Source organism: Lissotriton vulgaris, chromosome 1_2, assembly GCF_964263255.1.
Source record: "Lissotriton vulgaris chromosome 1_2, aLisVul1.2, whole genome shotgun sequence".
Lineage (NCBI taxonomy): Eukaryota > Metazoa > Chordata > Amphibia > Caudata > Salamandridae > Lissotriton > Lissotriton vulgaris.
Genome location: NC_141686.1, coordinates 285,768,981 through 285,792,184, shown reverse-complemented (window position 1 = coordinate 285,792,184; position 23,204 = coordinate 285,768,981). Strand labels below are relative to the sequence as shown.

General features: G+C 47.1%; 1 protein-coding gene across 1 annotated transcript in view; it reads left to right on the top strand.

The window, feature by feature from the left end:
• Nucleotides 1-14,851: 14,851 nt before the first annotated feature.
• The window catches only part of CABP4 (calcium binding protein 4), a 53,698-nt gene continuing 45,345 nt past the window's right edge, over nucleotides 14,852-23,204 (top strand). Inside the window, exon 1 of the mRNA XM_086953762.1 lies at nucleotides 14,852-15,316. Coding sequence (XP_086809888.1) covers nucleotides 14,903-15,316 — 414 coding nt within the window. The 5' untranslated portion in view covers nucleotides 14,852-14,902. The remainder of the gene's footprint in view (nucleotides 15,317-23,204) is intronic.

The window sequence follows — 23,204 nt, the reverse complement described above, 5'->3', positions numbered from 1 at the left end:
CTCTCTTGACTCCGTGTTTCCCTAGCTGTAGCTAATTCCTTGTTCCTGAACTAGCACTGCCTGTAGTGCTACCTTGTCTCCTAAAGCCTTAGTAATTCCCTATTCCTGTACTAGCACTACCTGCAGTGCTAGCTACACTCCTGGGCTTTAGCTCAATTCTTGTTCCTGCCCCAGCACTACCTTATATGCTACTTTGTTTTCTTGATTCCTTAACCTGCACTATTCTAGTATACCCTTGTAGCCTCCCCTTCTGTATATCCCTTTCTAGCCCCTGTCTTTCTTCCCTATTCCTTGATACCAGTTCCTAGTTTGCTGTCTTTCTATTCTGATGTCTTGCTTCTGTTGCCTTGTATGTTTGTAACCTGCTTTCTGCCAAGTGTGACCGGTGATTTCCTTCCTTTCCTGTTATGCACTCCTCCTTGCTAGCCCCTTGTCTATTGTGCTTGTGTTTAGTTCTACCCCTTTGCTGTTACTGCCTTGCGTGTTCCTGTTTACTCGCCAGGATCCGTGGGCTCAGCTGACTACCTAGGTGGTGTTTCTTGTTCACTGTGAGTATTGTCTTTGAGTTACATTTATAACATCACCGTGTGTATAACCTCCACAGACCCTGCCTTTGCATACATATCCTATATGTGGGTATTTGCAGTCAGTATCTGTAACAGCAATTGTGGGTGAGAAACTTACTGAGCTTCAGTCTTACCGTGTGGAGCTCCTGAGTGCTTTACCCCACACTCCCCTTATTGCTAATGTTGTTTCATATATATGTCTTGCACGTCCGTCCTGGGTGTAGTTAGTCTGAATGCTAAATTGCCTGTGAGTGCCCTTCCTTTCTTAGTCTTAGTCATCTTGTTCCCTTGTACAGGCTTCTCCTTCGGATCCCTTTTCTTCTTCTGTACTCCTTTCTGTGTACATTTTCTACCCCTTTCCCAGTCCTTGCCCAAGTCCCTGACTGTGTTCCTGACATAGTCCCGGACAGTCCCTGACATGAAGGTTTTGGAGTAATCAGTACTTTGCAGGATGGGAGCAGAGCACACTGCCAGCTTCAGGTCATCAAATACCTTCTGACAGCTGACTGTCCACTAAACTTTCTTAGGCATCCTTTCGGAGGTGAGATCATTAAGAAGAGTCACTAATTGGTTTGTTTGCCCTAAGTTGGAAGGGTATGCCCTGACGTCAGTCCCTTGCTCACTTTGCCACTGGATTCTAGCTAGCCTGGCTGATGAGGGGTGTTACCCCGATACCTGTCTCAGGATGTTCGTTTCCGGTCCATGGAAAACCTGACTTCGCAGTTTGGGCTGGACTGTTCCCATGAGGCACAGGGTCAAGACTGATTTGCCTATAGCTGGGTCTGAACTGGGGTTGCAAAGTGAGCTAAGGAACGATGATGGTTTCAACCCAGATCCATGACTGGAAGTGAGTGTCTAAAATGTTTTCAGCACTCCGTCCATCATCTCTTTGTGTTTGCTTTGTTTGCCGTAAGTTAGCAGGGTATGCCCAGACGTGGGTCCCTTGATCACTTTGCCACTGGATTCAAGCTAGCCTGGCTGATGAGGGGTGTTAACCCGAAACCGGTTCTAGGATGCTTGTTCTAGTCTAGGGAAGACCTGGCTTGGCAGTTCAGGCTGGACTGTTCCCATGAGGCACAGGGTCAAGACTGATTTGCATATGGCTGGGTTTAACCTGGAATGACATGGGGAGCAAAAGAAACCTGCAGTATGATGTTTTGGAACGTCGAAGGCCTAAGACAGAAAATGACCAACCCCTCCTGGGAAACGGTCATAGACAATCAAGATATTGTGGCCCTCCAGGAAACTTGGGCTGTTGATCCTATGTGTATGAATGGATATAAATCTTACTGTACGCCCGCAGTGAGGGGAGCACATGGGAGACCTAAGGGTGGCCTAATTACGTTTCTCTCAAACTGTTTGTCATATGATAGGGTACGATTTTATTCCAAATGCAGTTTTTACCATAAACTGGTAATTGACACTAAGAGGGGAGCTAGTGTCATTATCATATATTTTTATAATAATATACCAAGAAGTGGAATACAGGATACATTGAAAATGTTAAGTAATGATTTACAGTGTGAAATAGATAACAAGGGGAAGGAAGCAATGATATTGTGGGGGGGGGGGGATTTTAATTGTTCACTTTTTAAAAAGGGGAAAAAAGGCATCTGTGGTCTAATGTTAGAACAAGATATTAATCTCACACACTTTGACCATACTCTAACTGGGGATATGTTAAATGAGATACTGTTTAACTGTGGCTTGGGATATGCAAACGAAGTGGCTCACAAACCAACACTATTTGCTCCGACCTTTATTGGTAGAAGAGCAGCATCCACCATTGATTTTGCTATTTGCTCAAATAGATAGCTATGGCCATAAATTAAGTGGATATAAGATCTTGGATTCACCTATGAGTGACCATCTTCCACAAGTTCTTGAGATGGACAACCCATTTGTGGTAAGACAAAAAGAACTGCCTCCTACCCATGAAGTCCAGGATGTGATGCTTGGTAGGCAAAATGGGTACACACTCAAGTGGAGTAAGGTAGTCCCAGAGGAATTTTTTGCTAAATTGGTGAATGCATTCACAGAAAGCTTTAGAGTCTGCCTGGAGGAAGATTCCATGAGTGAACATATAATAGAACACTTCTACACTATAGCTTCTTTTGTTAAGGAGAGTCTAAGGGTGGAGCTAAAGAATGGGCGTAAGAACAACAGAAGATGGTTTAACATGGAATGTACCAAGGCCCTGACAGAGCTCAAACACGCAATACATCGGGAGCCCCGGGATGTCTCTTTAATAAGAGATTCAAGAAAAAACTATAATTTGGCACTAACCAATAGGGAAAAGGCCATAAAGAAAATGGCCTGGGAAGACTTATGTGCAGCTTCAGAATCTAATGATATATCTGCTTTTTGGAGGGTAGTAAATGCCCCATTCCTTTGCGATAACCCCAAAGCCCGCATTGAAATCGCGATAAATGAAGATGAGTGGGTTACTCATTTTTCCACTCTTTATATGGCCTTAGAGGAAACCCCTGAAATAGGACTGAACAGAGTGTATGAGAAAGGGGATGAGGTACAAAAACTGGTGGTCACTCTCCCCGAAGTCCTAAGAAGTATAAAAGCCACAAAGGGTGGAAAGGCAGCAGGTCCAGATGGGATTCCCAGCAGATCTGTACAAAGCGAACAGTGACATCTGGGGTCCCATTCTGGTACAGCTTTTTAATGCAGCATTAGCAAGGGGCTTAAGCCCGTCATGGTATACATCGATTATTGTGCCCATTTATAAGAAGGGAGATAGGCAAAATTGTGTATGTTATAGGCTAATATCCCTACTTGACTCGTCGATAAAAATTCTTGGTAGAGTCATTTTAGAAAAACTACAATACTGGGCAGAGGGCAACGGGGTAGTAAGCGCTCTTCAATATGGAATCCAAAAGGGCATAGGAACCATTGAACAGGGCTTAAATGTATTTATCGTCCAACAGAAATACATAACGATAAAAAGGGAGCGTTTATATTTTACGTTTGTCGATCTTACATCGGCCTTTGACTGTGTATCTCACAATAAACTATGGGAATTGCTGCATAGGCTGGGGATGGAAGAACCGATTATTCGATTTCTGAGGGAGTTGTAGTCAGGGGCAACTGCTACTGTACGTTACGGAAAAGGGGGGGAATGTAGTAGATCAGGGGTGCGTTTTGGCACCTTTTTTATTCCTGATTTACATAAATGGCCTAGAGGATCGTCTCCTGCAAGAGTGCAGGGATATGCCCAAGGTGGGGAGAAGATCTATCCCTGCGCTCTTGTATGTAGACAACGCTGTTTTAATGGCCCGTACCACCATGGCCCTGCAAAAACTGTTAACTTCCTTTAACAACTTCAGGCTCAGTCTGGATAAAAATATTAATTGTAGCAAAACTTTCACCATGAATTGTGGACCACAAACAAATAAACATATGAAAACTATGTTTATAAATAATGCTCCATTAGAAGATACGCCAACCTTTCCTTACTTAGGCATCCTGATTCATGAGAGTGGTTCCTGGGCAAGTGCAATAAAAGCAAGAAGTCTTTTGTTCTCAAAGACAATAATGGCCTTAAAAGGTTTTCTTAAAAAACTGGGAAAGAAACCAATAAGAGAGATTTTAACTATTTATAATGCGACGTGTTTATCCGTGGCTCTGTATGGATCAGGATTGTGGGAATTCTCCAACATACAATCGATACAGTTAGTGGAAAACAAGTTTATGAGGCACATTTTGTCCATCCCCGAAAGTACTGCAACCATTATATGCCACGTAGAGTTGGGACAGCCATATATCTCTGATATAATTAGAACACAGCCCATACTCCTGTGGCACAGGGTATGGACTGTAAACGAGTGTGTTGTAAATCGTGCCATACTTCAGATTGTGGCAAAACGCCAGCATGTAAGTGACTTTAAGTGGTTAAACTACGTTAAGACATTCCTGACAGAAATTGAATGTTTACAATATTATGAGGATCCACTGACAATGACAGATATATCGAGAAAAACATGGAAAAAAATGTGTATGGAATATCTAAAGGAAAAAAGGCTGTCAGAAGAAATAAAGAAAACGACGGTCTGCTCACACCAGATGATTTTAACTGGAGGCAAATTACAGCCATATTTAAGCCTCCCTATGTCGAACCATGAGAGATTCCTTTTAACACGTTTTAGACTTAACATACTTTTTAGGTCAGTGACATTCCCGGAAATGAACTCTTGGTCAAAAGAACTGTGTACGTGCCAATGTGATGAATTGTCTCTGCAATCGGATATCCATGTTTTATTTTTTTGTAAATGTTATACCTTGCCTCGAAGAAAATGTATTGTCCCTGCACTTAAAGATATGACTTTAAATAGATACCGGCCAGCATTCTTAGAATTACAAAAAATGGACACTGTTTTTATTGTTACATCTTTATCAGGATCAATACGTTTGGATGATTCTTAACTGTTTTTAATAGAAACTGTGACTCCTTCTTAGAGAAAAAAACAGCTGCAATATTCACTGTAAATGAACTTTTACTATGTCGCTTTTATGGTTATTGTCTTTTTAACCGAATAAAGTACTTTTTGACTTGACTTTGACATTGTTATAGATTCTGCCCATCAATTATTCTTTTTGCATTTGTTACCTCAAGTGGGACGGGTATGCTCAGACATGGGTCCTGTACTCTCCATGCCACTGGAGTCAAGCTAGCCTGGATGATGAGAGGAGAAACCTCCAAACCGGTTTTAGGATGCTTGTTTTCCAGTCCAGGGAGAACCTGGCCTGGCAATTCGGGCTGGATTGTTCCTATGTGGAACAGGGTCAAGACGGATTTGCATATGGCAGGGTTTAAACAGGAATGGCATGCGGACCAAAAGAACTATCGATATAGGCCCAGATCTCTGTACTGGGGTGAATGTTTGACATTTTTCAACATTCTGTCCATCAATTGTTCTTTATACTATTAGCTTCCAGACCTGTCAAGACTTTGTTCACCAGTCTCTGAAATGTGGCAAGTGAATTCTTCAAACCAAAAGGGAAATGTGCATCATTCCTAGTGACTGCATTGAGGCCTCGGTACTAGTAAACACAAAACCTCATCTCTCTCTTACTATTTGAGTGGGAGGTTTTGGCACAAGGGCCACAGGAATAGCCCAAGGGCTATCTGAAGGCTCAGTAACTTCCAAATTCAGCATATTTCTGTCCTAGCTGATAAACAGGGAATACAACCTTTTGGGCATGCCAAGCTTTCTGAAGCTCCTGGTTGGCCTCAAGGATTTTGCTGGCCTTCTTCATGTACTCAGCCATACATGAATGCAGGCCAAGGACTTAGTCCACTATGTCTTGCTAAGGGGGTTTGAGAGGCTGCTCCCAGCCCTCCTTAACCAGACACAATGGACCCCTAACTGGATGTCCAAACAGAATTTCAAATGAGCTGTAAGACATACCATTTTCGCCCCAGCTTTTGTAAGAGCCCCATGATCATACCCTTTGTGGTCTTGTTGAACCTTTCAATAAGCCCATTGCACTTTGGATGATAGGGTGTGATAAATGTATAGTTTACATCACACTCCTTCCACATAGCAGTAATGAAGAAAGACATGAAGTTTGTACATCTGTCTGACACAATCTCCTTAGGAAATCCCACTCTGGAAAAGATTCCCAGAAGGGCCCTAGCCACTTCATGAGCTGTAGTGATCCTAAGCGGAATAACGTCTGGATACCTAGTGGCACGGTCCACCACTATTAGTATGTAAATATGTCCAGATGCTGTTGGAAGGTTTAAGGGACCTACACTGTATAGCCCTACCTTTTCAAATGAAACCCAAACCACTGGAAGTGGAATTAAGGTGGCCTTTGTAGTGCCACCTGACTTACCACTGGCTTGGCAGGCACACAGGAGTGACAAAACGACTTGGTATCTTCAGACATGTTGGACCAGTGAAAGTTAGGGACGAGCCTATCCCAAGTCCTGCTTTGCCCAAGATGTCCTGCAAGGGGGTGTCATATGCCAATGTTTACAGAAAACCAATGAATTTCTGAGGTGTGACCAATCTCCTGGTGGCACCAGGCTTGGGGTCTATTCTCTCAGAAAATAGGAGCCCATCTTTCCAATAGATCCTATGGGATCTACTGATATTCCCTGCCTCCTCAGCAACAGCTTGCTGTCTGAACTGTTCAGGAGAGAGGAGAGTTTTCTGATCCAGACTCAACACTGCCCTGGAAGGTTCCCCTGACCCCAGGAACTCTGCTGTGTCAGGCTCAAGTTTCTCTGGGACAGTCCCATCACAGGGGCTGAGTTCATCTCCTTTAGGGGACTGTTCCTTACTCTGGGCTGAGAGGAGGATACATCCTACCCCTTCCTACTCCTTTTCTTGGGAGCTAGCTGGTCCATTCTTCCAGGATCTAGAGCTCCCTCTGTGCTTAACAGTTTGACCTGAGCCCTAGTAATAGAAAAGGCACTGGGTTAGATTCTCATCATCTCAGCATATGTCCCGAACTCCACTTCAAACCAGGCTGAGGTTCTTAAATCATTGCCCAACAGACAGTCCACATGTAGGTCTGGGGAAACCAGAACTCTTTTAGGGCCAGTTACCCCTTCGTAGCTGAGATTTACAACTGCCAAGGAGTGTCAGACCTGACATTGCTGGCTTTGATCACTTGGTACAGTTGTCCAAGTATGATTTGTTCAGGAGACACAAGTTTCCCTGTAACCATAGTGACACTGGCCCCTGTGGCCTTGTGTGCCCCAGTTTCTTGTTTTCTTGTTCATTAATGAATGTCTGGTGCCTGTACTTGCCCAAGTTAGTGGGACTTACAAGTAAAGTGGCAAGTTCCATGTCACTGTCACAGACTAGAACAGCCTGAGTGGGTGTCCTGACTAGGCCAGGACCCACTTCAGAGCCCAAGGTTAACCCTACTAATCCCTTGGGGGCACTACTACTACTTGTACTGATGCAAAGGGCACTAGTTGCTTTAGGACTAGTAGTAGTTGTCTACTTGGTGCCAGTTTTCAAGCTATTGACATCCCTTGCTCTATGGCCTTTACCCTTACACAGGTAACACCGAGGTTTCTTGTTGGAGGAGAAAGAGTTTTGGGACCCAACTCCAGAGGAAGACTTTTGGGGACCTTGGGAAGGTTCTTTCTTCTCTTTACCTTTCTCCCCACCCTTCTCTTGGGCCTCAGAAGAATCTTGCTTCCTCTGGTCACCACCATCATGAGATGCCTGCTTGACCCCGGTGCGGACCCATTTGTTGCCTTCTTTCCAAATTCTTGGGGAGAGGTCAGATCAGAGTTCACCAGGTACTGAGGCAGATGCTGATTTGAACAATTATTAAGGAAGTACTCCATCATCAATACATTGTACATTCCCTCATAGTCATGTAGATTACTCCCATGGAGCCAGCCTTCCAAAGCCTTAATAGCACTGCCTACAAAATCTACCCAGAGTAATTTTCTGCATATTCCTCCCTAACAGTGAGACATTTGTCTCTACCTTTGTTAGCAAAGAAGAGCCACTGGATAGCTACCCACTGCCCTTGAGGGACCTTCTGATCTTTACAGGCCCTCTCTAAAGCAGTGATCCATTTATGGATATCATCGGCCAGCTGGTAGGGAGAGACTATCCTTCTCTGGTTCCTAGTGTCAAAGGAGGGTTCCCTGACTGGTTCGCTAGTGCTGCCACCATGGGAATTTAGGGTCTCTTTATCAGGGCCAACTGCTCCTTCTTGATCTTGAGCATGTTTCTCGCAAGCTTGAGCAGATGGTACTCCCTTTATGATGAGTCCTCCCTCTGGCTAGACATGGAGGTCCCTATGGAGTGAATAGAGGAGTTTGAATTGACAGAGGAGGACCTAGGCCTCCCCTGGACTCTTTTCACTCTCCCGTGGAGGAATAAAGTGGCACCTACCACGAGTGACTCCCTCTGTACCATCTGTACTATTCCCTGGGGGATTAGAGTTCACCAGTGAGGGGTCTTCAGACTCCTCCTAGTCCTGCTCAGAAGTGAGGTCACTGGGGTGGGACAACCATGACCATTCTTCATGGGACTCACCCAACCCTTCTGGCCTCTCAGGATTCTGGTGTTGGGGTTCATACTGCAGGAGCATTTCTCAGAGTTGCTCTGTCTTAGGGTTGCGACCTGTCTTTATCTTCCTAGATGCAGCCAAGGTCCTCAGTCCCTGGAGGTTTGAGGGCTGGGTCACATTAATATGGTGACTAGGTGTAGTATGGTGTTGCACCTACCTACTCTAGTGAAAACTAAACTTTCAAAGATTGGAGAAAGGTTTGTGCTAGACCCTTAACTACCAATCCAAAAAGTTCAGCTGAACTTATTTAAATTACAAAAAGTATTTATATGTGCCTGAGCTAGTGATGGTTATTTACTTATAACACCCAGGTAACATGGTAACACGTTGCAGGCTTAAATCCCAACAGCTTCACATCAGTGTAGGAGGCTGGCATAGTATTTGGTACACACTTATTTAAGTGACGCACCGTGCACTAATCCAGGCAAGACTTGTGATGATTTTAGTGGTCTTTGATAACCATAAAAAGTGCTCAAAGTGGTAGCTGTGGACAGCAGCCTTGGGGCTTATCTAGAAGGAGTGTTAAGCAGCTTGTTTTACCCGTTTAACCTTAGGATGTAAGTTAAATGAATGAAAACCACACAGGGTATATATAAAAATACTTCTATTTATTACAGAAGATTCACTAACACATTAGTATCTTTCCTACCCAGAGATATCAACACAAATACACAATAATACTTCAATTGCAATAAGGTAAGTAGCACAAAATAGATTGGTCTCCAGGGGAAGACCAAATCATATACTAAGAAAGTTCAATGTGAACTGCAGAAGTGGATGGGACTTTGACCAGAAGACACAGATGAGCCGGGGACACAAGGAACCACCCAAGGTACGAATCCAGGAACTCCAAGGAGGCTGTGTGCAGAGTGGGAACACAGCTGTGTGACCAACGGAGGTCAATGGAGAAGTTGTGGTTGCTGTTTTGCAGAAGAAGGACTCTTCCAGAGGACCCTGAGGAATTCCCTTAGAGGATGTAAGGTTGGAGAGCCACCCCACCCATGGATGCCCTAGAGACCATGTTACCTACACCAGAGAAGCCAGGTACATAGGGGTGAAGAGATGTCAGAAACCTCTGTAGACAATAATTGAAAACTTAGAGAAAAGTGCCTCTGGAGAAGAAGGTGAAGAGGTCCTTTGGAATTCAAGGGTTGATTCTTGAAGTTAAGAATTTGCAAGCAGGGGGGACAAGGTCTATGCCACTCGGATTGACCAGGAGGCACGGAAGAGCAATGGCCTTCAATGTCGGACCAGTGGCGTAATGGACAACCCCGCAGCCCCCACAGTGCGGGGGGACCCACTCTTCTGTATATGAAGGGGCCCCCTCAACTTGCTTGTCCAGGTTGTGTGTCTCCTGTAAAGCAGATGCAGTTTGCAGCCTGCTTTGAGCTGCTCTGCACAACACAGGCTGACTCAGAAGTGAAGAGAAACAAATTAACAACGTTTGTGTCTCTTTCACTCCGAGCTTGCCAAGCTTCTTACAAGAGCAGATCCCCCCTCCCCCTCCCACTCCTCCTTACAGCGTCTTCCTAAGAGCACTGCTTGTCTGAGAGGGGAAGAGGCTGCACAGAATTTATTTGGGCAGAGGCAGGGCCGGACTGGCCGTAGCGGGCAACGGGCAATCCCCCGGTGTGCCGCACCGGGCGGATTTGGGCCCCTGGGGGCCAATTTTGTTACAGTGCCTTTTTTACAGCATAGCTGCAAAATCAGCCCTGTAACAAAATCGGCCGAAAACTGGACCCGACAAAGAGCTTGGCGGCACCCCCTGGGGGGGGGGGAGAGGGGGAGGGGCCCGAGCACTTTGCCAGGGCCAGTTTTGGTTCCCAGTCCGGCCCTGGACAGAGGTAAGGTTACTACCTTTAATTCCAACAGACAAATATAGCCATCTGTTCACAATTTAACATTCTGCAAAGGCCCCAGTGTGGTTCTGAAATAGAACTTTATAAGAAACCATTGTTATTCCTTTGAATATGTTGTCAGTCAGGGGTCAACAGGGCAGGTGTAGAGCACACTTAAAGTGTTTTCTTCTTACATTGCCTGTTAAACTATGAACTAATAAGGGGAGAAAATATCAATCTGACTTTTCTAATTGTTGTACCAGCGGGACATTAAAATACAGCGCATGCCCATTTAAAACCAGTTAGTTGGCAACCATGGGAAGATGATGTACGCAACCCCACAAACGTAACCTGGACTCTACTTAGGGGCAATGGAGGAACAAAATATAGCTTGAATGTTGAATGAGTGGTGAAGGATGTGGAGGGGTGATTGCATATGAGTGATTGTGGTCGGTGAGCGCTAAGGAAGTGTACTCCCTCCCCCAAAAGGCTCTCCTACAACACCAGCCTTTTTTTCTTAATGACAAGCATGGTTGTGCCTTGCACAGGGATCTTGTTTTGTTAATGGTCTGCTGTAAGGGGACAGGGATAGCATGTTTTTTAATAGTAAATACAGGCATGGTGTCCTCTGCACCCAAGAGGAGTTGTTGTGTGCAGTGCTTAATTTGTAAAACATTAAATGCCAGGGCCCTGACCAGGAGGCCACTGCAACTTGCACCAACCATCGCTCCTGTCATCGCTGCCAAAACAACTAATAGCCATCTCTCTCGCCAGCAAGTGCTACAGTTCAGATTATTCGAGGTCCCCAAATCTAAAGGAATGACTATGGCAGCAGATATTAGTAATTTTTAGTGTAGATTGTATTTATAAACAACCGTTGTTCTGCTCATCTCTAACTTAGATGAGCAGCGGCACCATGTGGCAGACTGTCCTAAGTGTGGTGCTAACAATTAAGTGCCAGTACGGAGCACCTGAAACAAATTAAGATCCAGTGTTGAACACCAGAAACCACCGGCTCAAATTAAGCACTGGTTGTGTGGGGACATAATATATTTTAATCCAAGTAGGTAAATTGAAAAGGTAATTCAATTACAAGTATTTTAAATGTATTACCCAAATCAGCAATTACCCATGCCTGCGTGGACTATCACAGACATCTGCATTCTTTTCTCTATGCGTTCTCTATTGTATGCATTGTCTAGAATATCACTAGTGGAACTATGTGTAGTGTCCTTAGAGGCAACTTGTAGGGGGGCATAAATTAGGCCATAGTTAAACTGGTGGCTGTACTTTATGAGATGAAGTAGCCCCTGCCATAAATTATATGGATATTGCAACTCACTGAGGAGTTCCATGACCATATAGCGCCGAGAGAGAGAAAGAGAGAGAAAGTGGAGAGAGAGAAAGTGGAGAGAGCGTTAGAGTGGAGAGAGAGAGTGTGGAGAGAGAGACAGTGGAGAAAGGGAGCGAGAGAGTGGAGAGACAGAGAGTGGAGAGAGAGTAGAGAGAGACTGACTGACTGAGAGACTGCGATACTGACTGACTGAGACTGACTGAGAGAGAGACTGACTGACTGAGAGAGACTGAGTGACAGAAAGAGAGACATAGACTGACTGACTGAGAGAGAGACTGGGTGATGGGAAGAGACTGACTGAGCGAGACTGACAGAGAGACTGACTGGCTAAGAGAAAGACTCACTGACTGACAGAGAGAGAGAGAGGGACTGACATAGAGAGAGAGAGAGACTTACTGACAGAGAGAGACTGACTGACGGACAGAGAGAGAGAGAGAGACTGACTGAGCGAGAGAGAGAGAGAGACTGACTGACTGACAGAGACTGACATAGAGAGAGAGAGACTGACTGACAGAGACAGAGACTGACTGACTGACAGAGAGAGAGAGACTGACATAGAGAGAGAGAGACTGACTGACAGAGAGAGAGAGACTGAGAGAGAGAGAGAGAGAGAGAGAGAGAGAGAGAGAGAGACTGACTGGCAGAGAGAGAGAGAGAGAAAGAGAGAGAGAGAAAGAGAGAGAGAGAGAGAGAGAGAGAGAGAGACTGGGATGAAATTGGGGTAAAAGTGTGTATTAAGTAATGCAATGCCTCTTAAGTTTGCTATTGTCTGCTAAAAATTTATTATCAAAAAATGCTCTTTGTAGTTACATCTGCTTTTGAAATACAACATTGTCTAATGTTTTGAAACAAGTTTGATTTTTTTTACTCTAGGCCTGCCCCCCCACTGACCCAGCCCCCTCCCACTGACCCCGCCCCCTCCCACTGACCCTAGCCCTACCGGTGTGGCCCTCAGCCACAAACCACACTGTAATTGTGGCCCCCGATAGAAAGTTTGTGAGTACCCATGATATAGCGGAAACGAGGCCGAAGGTGACTTACAATATCATTATCATCTACAGCTGCAGGTACTTTATTCCATGTAATACATGGTAACACCATCACCTTTCCCACAAGGCACTTAAATCCTTGGTGTGTAGCTATTGGTGTAACAATAGCCCCTGCAGCACCCATGGTGCGGAGGCCCCCCGGGCTCCAAGGTGCCCCCTCCTGCACACTGCACGGGCGGTGAGGTCCCTGTCCTTAAAGCTACTGACTGGGTCCAGGGCGTGGGGGGGCCTCTGTGAAATTTGCAGGGGGGCCCCCTTAGGTTTCGTTACACTACTGTGTCAGACGGCTCAAAAGGGTTAACAGTGACCGTGTCCCTGCAGCTGTGAGGACCAGGCGATGCTGAGGAAAGCCAGGAGCTGTCCCATGTCGGATGTCGTGACTAGGTGGTCGGTGGCAAGCGGGGGCTTCAACAAGCCCTGGTAGCCGCAACTGGCGTGGAGAGCGAACAAGGAGCAACATTGGGACCGGCAAGGGTCAAGGAACTCACCAACAGCAGGAGAGTCAGAGCAGGCCCAGAGCAGGCAGGGGAGCACACTGAAGCAGAAGAAGACCCTCAGGATGACCCATAGGATGATGGCACAGGAGTCCTAAGAGAACCTTGAGCAACTCACCAGGCAGGAAAGTCCCACAGTGCAGAGGATGAGGATGAGGTGAAGACACTGTACTTGTCAGGAAGCGATGCTGGAGACTGGAGCTTCTTGTAACCTGAAGATCTCTGGACTGCAGAGCCATCAAGCCTTGGCAACTGCAAGTCAAAGCAGTGCACAAATGTTCGGTTCCAGCGGTTTTGATGAGGGATACTGGCCTCAAAATTGCAGAGAAGACATGTCAGGCCTTGAGGGAGTTGAAGGATCACCACCTGTGTTGCTGACCCTGGGAAGTCAGTGGGACCACAAGAGCAGCAAACCGGTCAGCTTGGTTGCGGTGCCTACAGATGCAAGGGAGTGACTCCTTCACTCCAATGAGAATATTTGGGGTGGCCTTGATACCCACAGGACTGTCAAAGATCCTGAAAGAAGCACAGACACAGATGACGAAGAAGACTTGCAGAACAGCAAGACCAGGAGCAGAAGAAGAATTCCTTGATGCAGTCTTGGTTCCAGGCGAAGTTCAAGTGTCCAGATGGTCAAAGAGTGATGTGGTTTCAGTCTTGAGTCTTGTCCCATGACGAATCTGAGGACCCACTCAGAGGTAAGTCCTTAACTACCCTAAGGGAAAGATTGGAACAACTCAAAGGTCTTTCCCAGAGGAGGGGCTGGAAAGAGGGGAGGATACTCCCATGTCCTTTGTTCAGTTTCACGCCAGAACGAGAGCCAAGGGCTCCCTGAGCTGGCTCAAATGGAGTATGCAAGGAGGGCACCAAGTGTGTCCTTCAATGCAGTCTGGTGGCGCTGGCAAGCACACGCTAAGTCCTGTCTGGGAGGTGGTCTCACCTCCCTGCGACAGTCAACCTATTGTTCTACCTTCCCCTGCTCTAGCCCGGCCCAGCAGCAGGAGGGCAGAATCATGTCTGTGGTCGGCAGCAGCACTAGCTTGCTGTCAGACTCTGAAAGGCTGTAACTGGGGGTTCAGGAAGGTACCCCAAGGGAGCCCCCCCAGTACATGCTATCATACTTCCAAAACTGGAATCTGTGTTGGGGTTTGATTCCAGCATGTTTGATACCAACCATGACTGGGTTCTGTGCGGCCACTATTTAGTTAGACATCTCATAGTTACTGATATCCACTATATGTATAAAACTGGCTGCCCGCACCTACGAAGCCTGGAGAATCAACTCTGGGGTTTGTAGGGGTGTCCTGCTCATGGTGTTTTCTGGATGCTCGTGTAGAGTCTCCCCGGGCCTGACGCTAATGTTCCGCGGTCCTGCTAATCCCATAATGCGGCTGATCTCTTCACCTTGGCCACCTCCCATCAGCAGCAGTTTATGGTAAGTGGATTACAGGTCTGAACTCCTTCCTCCACAGGTGACTCTGCCGCTGAAGCAGACCCTGCAGAAGAGCAGCGCCACGGGTTGCCACCTTTAGTCCTCGCCATGCCGCGCAGCCAGGCCTCCGAGATGCCAGGCAAAGAACACCGCAAAGCGGACAAGAAGAAGGAGGACGAGGAGGAGAGCCCTCGCAAGAAAGGAGAGAAGAAGGCAGAAGACCATGAAAGCCCCCACAAGAAAGACAAGAAGAAGGTGGAGGAGGAGGCTGCGAAGGACAAGGCGGCGAAGGACGGGGGGAAGGAGAAACGCAAAGGGTCCAAAGGAGAAGAGGTCAAAGAGCCTTTGGAGGAGGAGGAGCCGGAGGGGAAAGAACGAAAGGGCTCCCTGGAGCATCACAGCGGTGGGCACCACCACCATCACGGACACCACCGTGGCCACGGACGGGGGAAGAGGCACAGTGACGCGCACTCCATCACCTCCAAGATGTACTCCCCGTTCCTCAACGCCTTGTTCAGCAAGGTGAGTGGGCGTCTGTACCCCAAAGACTCCCGTGGTGTGGGGGAGTAGAGAATTGAATAAGCCATGTCACAGAAAAGGGCACAGTAGAACCCAATACCGTTGTTGCTAAGCAACCTAGTAGTGCGTAACATGTTGGTGGCTTCATTTTTTTTTATGCCACTGACATCACGCACAGATCCTTCTGAGAGTGAGTCAACTAGAGACAAAATGGAGGCTGGTTAATGAAGATGGCCTGTTTAATAGTGTGGGCTAAATTGCTGCGAAACCTAGCCCAAAGCCGCAAGCAGTCGCTGGACTGTTCCAACTCCCCCAATCCTCCCAGGCTTCAAACCTCCCCATGGTCGGTGCCCCCCAAAACCCAAGTCTGAGAGTGAGTAAAACCCATGCTTTAGCTGAGTATGGGACCAGGGACCAGGAACCACCCAGGGGGCACGAGGCAAGGCTGAGGAGGAGGAGGAGTTAGGGAAGAGGGGCAGAAAGAAATACAGCACGAACCGAGCCGTGGAAAGGGCGCCAGGGCACAGGAAAGAGGGAAGGGCTGAAGGAAGAGGGCGCAGCACAAAGGCGTGACATTGGCACTGAGCGCCCTGCGTTGGTCCTTCGGGTTGGAGGGGGGTGGGGGGGAGGGGGGCTTCCAGCCTCGGGAGCAAAGTGCAATAGTGGATCTACAAGGGAGAACGTGAAGTGCGAGGGTGTGGCCATATCCCAGCCAATCAGGAAGCAGCAAACGGGCTCTGCCCTTCAGTGAGGGCTCTCTCCCACGTGCCTCACCCACTCCAAAATCTTTTACCCTTTCAATGTTTTTCTTCGCCCGCTTTCTTTCCTAGCCCCTTTGATTCTGTTTTTCAATTCTCACTTGGTCGCCTCGTCCATTTCATTATGTAGAGAATTGTGTTTTGGCCTGGAATCCCAAATGCCAAGTCCCTGAAACAAAGCCAATATACACATATTTGTTATTGCTTTTATGGTATGAGTATGCAGCTAACCAGGAGACACATAAAACGAATCGTCCATATTATTTTAACACCACATATACGAATAATATTCAGGCTCATTTTTCAAAGGTGCCTCAGTATCTGGGAGGATATCCTTATGTTTGGATTTATATTACTATATTAGTGAAAGACGTTCATATAAACAAGCACCAATCAGCCGAGAGGAATGAAGCTTGTCAAAGCTCCCACGCACAGTCCTGCGGGGGAGAGGGAAGGGATAAGACGGGGACGCATCACGTGCTAATGACGTGTACCTTTGCCCCCTGGCGGGCGCTTGTTGATGTCTGTGCCGTTTCTGGGGGACGCAGGAGGCGGGGAAGCTAATGACACACAGCTTTGAGTAGGGTTTTTCAATCCAGGGCTCTCCATGTAGGATTCGCGGGGCTCTGGTGAGCTGCATTGAACTGAACTGAGACTACATGTCCCAGAATGCATTTCTTTGTCAACTGAAAGCGCAGATTAATGTCATATGATAGTCATAGATCTGGCGATTGACCGCTGAGTTTTGGAGTTGTGTTCTTATTCGGGTGCTTCCCAACATCTAAGCGGTCCCAGGCTGGTCGGGTGTGTTATACTAGGACCCCTGATTTTAAGGTAATGCTTGCGCTTTGTGCCTACTCTGAAGACTAAAGGGCATATTTACAAGCCTCTATCATCACTTTTTACGACATTCCTGTGGTAATAGGGGCTTCGCCTTATTCACAAGGCAGCGTTAACCCTCACTGGCTTAACGCTAACTTGTAAATAGGGTCCCCTTTCACGCTATGCTTAGCGTGGAAGGGGAGGGCCATGGGTGTTGCTGTGGGTGTTCCACCACAGCGCCCATTGATTCTGACTCTGCCCCATATTTACAATGGAAGTCTAAATAGGAGGCAGCGCCAGAATTAGGAGCAGGAAAACATGGTCTTACTCCGGCGCAACGAGGAGAAAAGTTTCATTTATCCTCATTCTTGCTGTTTTCATGTGTGCAGCGTTGTGCAGCACACATGAAAGCAGCAAAAGGCCCATGATTGTTTATGAGCAAGAAGGTCCCCCTTCCTGCACATAAAACAATCCTTTTTTTTTAAATGCTGTTTTGCAACTTCTCTGGGCGCTGCATTAAGCAGCACACGTAGAAGTTACAAAACAGCATTTAAAGAGTGCTTATGTGCAGCAAGGGGGACCTTCCTGCACACAAACCGGGGCAGATTTACAAGCCCCTTGCGACACTTTTGTGCCACTGTTCTGTCATTTTTGTGACGCAGCAGCAGTGTAAACAATGCGGCCAATTTACAATGTGACGCATCTAGGGAGATGCGTCACGTTGTAAATCCCTGCGTCACATTATACCTGCTCTCCACATCACTGGAGTTAAGCTATCCAGGCTGAAGAAGGCTGATAGCCAGAAACCGGTCCTTGGATGCTTGATTCCGGTCTGGGAAAGACATGGCTTGGTAGTTCGGACTGGACTGTTCCCATGGGGCACAGGGTCAGAGCTGATTTGCATATAGCCAGTGTCTAACCCAGGGTGGTGTGAAGTGCACAAAAACGATGGATTTAGGCCCAGATCCTTGTACTGAGGTGAATGTATGACATTGTTCTGCATTCTGTCTATCAACTGTGTTTTTTACATTATACCTGCGTTCCCACGCGTAAGGAGTGACGCAGTATAGGCCTCAACATCCATTGCTTGTGACACGACTCCAGCAATGCCCCATGCATGGCCCCACTGGAGGAACTGGTCTCACCCTTTGGAGTCACTATCGTCAGCTACGCCGACGATACACAGCTGGTGGTGACGCTTTCCCACCCCAAGCTAGAGCCCTCCAATCTTCACGACTGCCTCTCCAACGTACATCAGTGGATGAGTGACTCTGCCCTGAAATTAAACGGCTCCAAAACAGAAATCCTGCTCCTAGGGCATAACACCACGAACCTCCCCCCTAACATCTGGCCTGCCTGCATGGGTGAACCCCCCACCCCCAAGACGGAGGTCAAGAGTCTCGGAGTGTGGCTGGAGACTGATCTCACCTTCAGGACACAGGCAAGAAAGACGGCCGGCACATGCTACGGACTACTTAGATCTTGCAGGAAGGTGATCCCTCTACTGCCTTTCCAGTCGCGTCTCCTGCTGATCCAAGGCCTAATTTTATCCAGGCTGGACTACAGCAACGCCATTTACCTGGGATCTCCAGAATCCACTCTCCAAACTCTGCAAAAAGCTCAAAATGCCGCAGCCCGACTTCTAACGAACACCCCGGCCAGAACATCTGCCAAGCCCGCACTGAAGACGCTGCATTGGCTCCCTATCAGGGAAAGGGTAACTTTCAAGGCCCTCTGTCTGGCCCACAAGGTACTTCACAACACTGGCCCCCCAATCCTAAATAACTGGATCAAACCCTACAGACCCACGAGAGCGCTTCGTTCCGAATATGGAAACTTCATCACGATCCCCAAGGTGAAGAAAGCCCGTATAGGTGGCCGCCGTTTTTCGATCAACACGGGAAAAAAATGGAACGCTCTCCCCCTGAGCCTCAGAGCAGAACCAAACCTCCTGCGGTTCAGGAAATCTCTCAAAACCCTACTCTTCCCCTGAGCCATTATCTCTCCTGACTTTCTCCCCCTGTGAGTAAGAGGTTCAGCGCTGGGATACCTTCTGGGTGACTACGCGCTCTAGAAAACCCTAAATAATAATAATAATAATAATAATGCGACTCCAGCAATGCGTGACTTTTGGGCCAACAGATGCGCCAGAATTTGACGCATCTGTCAATCCTTGTGCCATGGTGCGCCATATTGTAAATACGGCGCATCCATGGTGGCGCAAGGGTATCACAGGCTGGCGTAGGGAAACTAATGCATCTCTACAGATGCGTCAGTTTATTGTAAATCTGCCCCAAACAATCTTCCCGTGCATGCAGACACCCCTTGCACAATGGTGCCTGTGTTGGCGCTAGGCAGCTTAATTTAGCGCCAGCGGAGGAGGAAACACAGGGCTGCACTATATTGTTGTAAATATGGTGCAGCCCTGCGTTTCTAAAGTTAAGCCAAGGAGGCTATGGACGCGCTGCACCACTTTCCTTGTAAATATGCCCCTCAGTGTCTCTCCTGCTGCGCCCCTGATTCACAGTGCTTGAGTGGACCTATGCTGTCAGCTGCCGCCCCTGCACAGTGCTGCCCCCCTCCTGGGAGCCCCCCCGCCCCCCCCCCCACCCCCCCCCCCGCACCGCGGCGGCTATTCTCATGCCACATTTGAGGTGGAGGTTATTTCCACTATTGGGTCTGGCGGTTCATGACCCCCTGCTCTGGTTTTGGGGTGTTGCTCGTGCTCTGTGACGAGTCTGTGGACTCCCGTTTCCCCTGCACTGTGCTCCCCGATTCGGGGTGTCGTGGGTTGTTTCCCCTTATCCTGGGAGCTCAGGACCGCCCTTTGATTTTGCGGTGTTGGGGCTCTGTTTCGATTTCGGGCTCCTAAGGCCTCCACTCTCCTGCGCCCCCTGATTTGTGGGTGAGGTTTTTTTTTCTTCCATTTAGTTTGGGGGTTCGGTACTACCACAGTCTTGCTCCCTCTGATTTCGGGGTGATGTAGATGCCCTGAATCTAGTCTGGGACACAAGCTCCCGCGCGCCTTGATTTTTTTTGGGGGGGGGGGGTTCTATAATTCGGGGTGCAGGGCCTCACATGAGCCCGCGTGCGTCTCTGTCTGAGCTGAGTCTCTTCTCAGGGGAGAGAGAGCTCCGGGCCATCCAGACCCGATTAGAGGCAGAAATAGACACTTATCCTCCTCTCTGCACGTGCGGGCCATTATCCACCGATAATCCCGTAAGTATGGGCTGCCGGGGTCAGGGCAGGGGTGAGCAGTCTCAGGCGCTCGAACGCTCATGACGTAACATAACCTACCTCGCGCACACACACCCGGATATCAGTGACACTTACATGTACAAACACTTCAATAATTCACAAAACACAGCCGTAGCTTTGGGTGCCCCAGTGTCATGGGTAAGGCGACCTTCCAGTTTTGGAACACAATGCATTCTGGGACTTGTAGTTCTGCTCGTAAATGTGGAAGTAGAGGCCTCAGAAATCACAGGAGGTAAACGTAGTTCCCAACGAGACAGGATTGAAAAGATAAAGTGAACGAAGCCACTTTGAACCTATGCACGAAAACAAAGTGAAGTACACACAAACACCAAGCACGACACATATGCACACAGTGCTGTAGACACATATATATTGTACACAAACACACTGATGTAAATACTAAAAGTATAGTAATTCTTAATGACACACAAAACCCTCTCATATACAAATTCAGTCATTTCTCATTTCTTTATTCATGATCGACACATAATTCCAGTGGCCCTGCGTGGAATGCACAGTTGGCAGTAGCCACTTTGTTATGGCTAAATTTCACTTTCTTAAGATTTTGTTTATTTGTATTTGACTTTTGTGCTGTTTGACGAATCAGCATTCACTTGATGCCTCCACCTTGGTTCCTTCATTTCAATTTTTATGCAGCTCGGTGGATTTGGGGTGATCTAAGGTAGCAGTTCCCATTTAATAGCCTCAGGCATTTCTGCTCTCTGCTACACCAAAAACTAGTGAACCCACCCGAACATGGCATGAGGTAGAACTTTACTGAGAATGGGTAGTTCCAATGATGTCTAAGAGTCTGAGACCCCCTTCAGACGTCCGATCCTGCACCATGGACGCCTTATTTACAACTCACCCAACATCGGATTCCTGTCCGAATGACCTGCCTTTCCATCTTTCCAATATTCTGACCAGACTGGTAGCCTTGAGAGGTGAAGGAGGGACTGGTCCACCAGTTGTCCAGCTTCAGTGGGAAGAGGAAAAACATACCTATAGCTGGCCTCACCCTCACCTAAGCTTCATGGGGCCATGGTTGATAGAGGATGTCCTCAAATGCAATCCAGTAGGTTTTTACACGCGTGTCAACCATTCCTGTGTATCCTACATTGCTTTACAGAGTATTAAGTAGCGACCGACAGAGTGGAAAGCCCCTTTAGCTCTTCTTGGCCCAAATAAGTCCAAACGGTTGTATTTGATTTAGTAGAAAAACAATTTGATAGAAAACCATTACTTAGAACCAATTTCAATTAAACTCTTTAATGGAAATTTGCAGGATGAATGACTTTTACCAATTGATAGAACCAAATGTATAGAATGTCTTTTTCTTTAAATTTGCTTTTGCATGTATATTTGTAACGTATATATGCAATGGCTGCAGGTCTTACTTTCATAAACATTTTGTCAGAGATATTTATTTCAGTGCTTTACTTCTTTGGACATTATTTCGGATTCATATTTTTTACATTGTCAAAAATGTCTTCTGATGCTTTTAATTCACCAACCCCTCAACACCCGCAAAACACCATCCATTCCTGACCCCTTCATGGCCCTTAAACACCACCAATCCCTGCCCCTAAAAACCATTCATTACGCATAAACTCCACCCATCCCAGACCCCCTAAACTCCACCAACCCCTGAACCATAAAAGCCAATCCTACCCCTAAACTCCACCCATCCCAGAACCATAAAAGCCAATCCTACCCCTAAACTCCACCCACCCCTGAACCATAAAAGCCAATCCTACCCCTAAACTCCACCCATCCCAGAACCATAAAAGCCAATCCTACCACTAAACTCCACCCACCCCTGAACAATAAAGCCATTCATAACCCTAAACTCCACCCACCCCTGAACCATAAAAGCCAATCCTACCCCTAAACTCCACCCACCCCTGAACCATAAAAGCCATTCCTACCCCTAAACTCCACCCACCCCTGAACCATAAAAGCCATTCCTACCCCTAAACTCCACCCACCCCTGAACCATAAAAGCCAATCCTACCCCTAAACTCCACCCATCCCTGAATCATAAAAGCCAAATACGCCTAAACTCCACCCACCCCTGAACCATAAAAGCCAATCCTACCCCTAAACTCCACCCACCCCTGAACCATAAAAGCCAATCCTACCCCTAAACTCCACCCACCCCTGAACCATAAAAGCCAACCCTACCCCTAAACTCCAGCCATCCCTAAACCATAAAAGCCATTCCTACCCCTAAAATCCACCCACCCCTGAACCATAAAAGCCATTCCTACCCCTAAACTCCACCCACCCCTGAACCATAAAAGCCAATCCTACCCCTAAACTCCAGCCATCCCTAAACCATAAAAGCCATTCCTACCCCTAAAATCCACCCACCCCTGAACCATAAAAGCCATTCCTACCCCTAAACTCCACCCACCCCTGAACCATAAAAGCCATTCCTACCCCTAAACTCCACCCCCCCCTGAACCATAAAGCCATTTGTTAGAACTGGCTATTTCTGGTAGGCTAAGGCTGACGCCAAAGCCAGGCAGAAACCACCATTCTAGTCAGGGCAAGGAAGTCACACGCCAAGATAACCTCTGCTCACCCCCTTGGTAGCTTGGCACAAGCAGTAAGGCTAAACTCGGAGGCAATGTGTAAAGCATTTGCGCCAGCGCACAACAGCAACAACATACTAGGCACACCACAGAAGAGACTCCACACAAGGTTATTATAAAAATAACTTTTGTATTGTAAAAACACATCAGATAAAATCACACATATACATTGTGCCAACTGGCACAGGCAATATTCACAGGGATTATGTACACAAGACAGGGCCACAAGGGCCACTGTCATATTCAGATATAGCACTTCTAGATAAAATGTAGAATATAAAATCACTTCTAGAATAAAATAGTAAAACATAAAATGGTAATCACAAAGATAACAACCAGTAACCACTGGTAACAGGAACCAGGACCTTACTAGGACCACCTGTACTAAGAAAGAAGAACCACCTAAGTATCACACAGCATTAGGGGTCTAAGAAAGAATACCTTACTCATGATGCA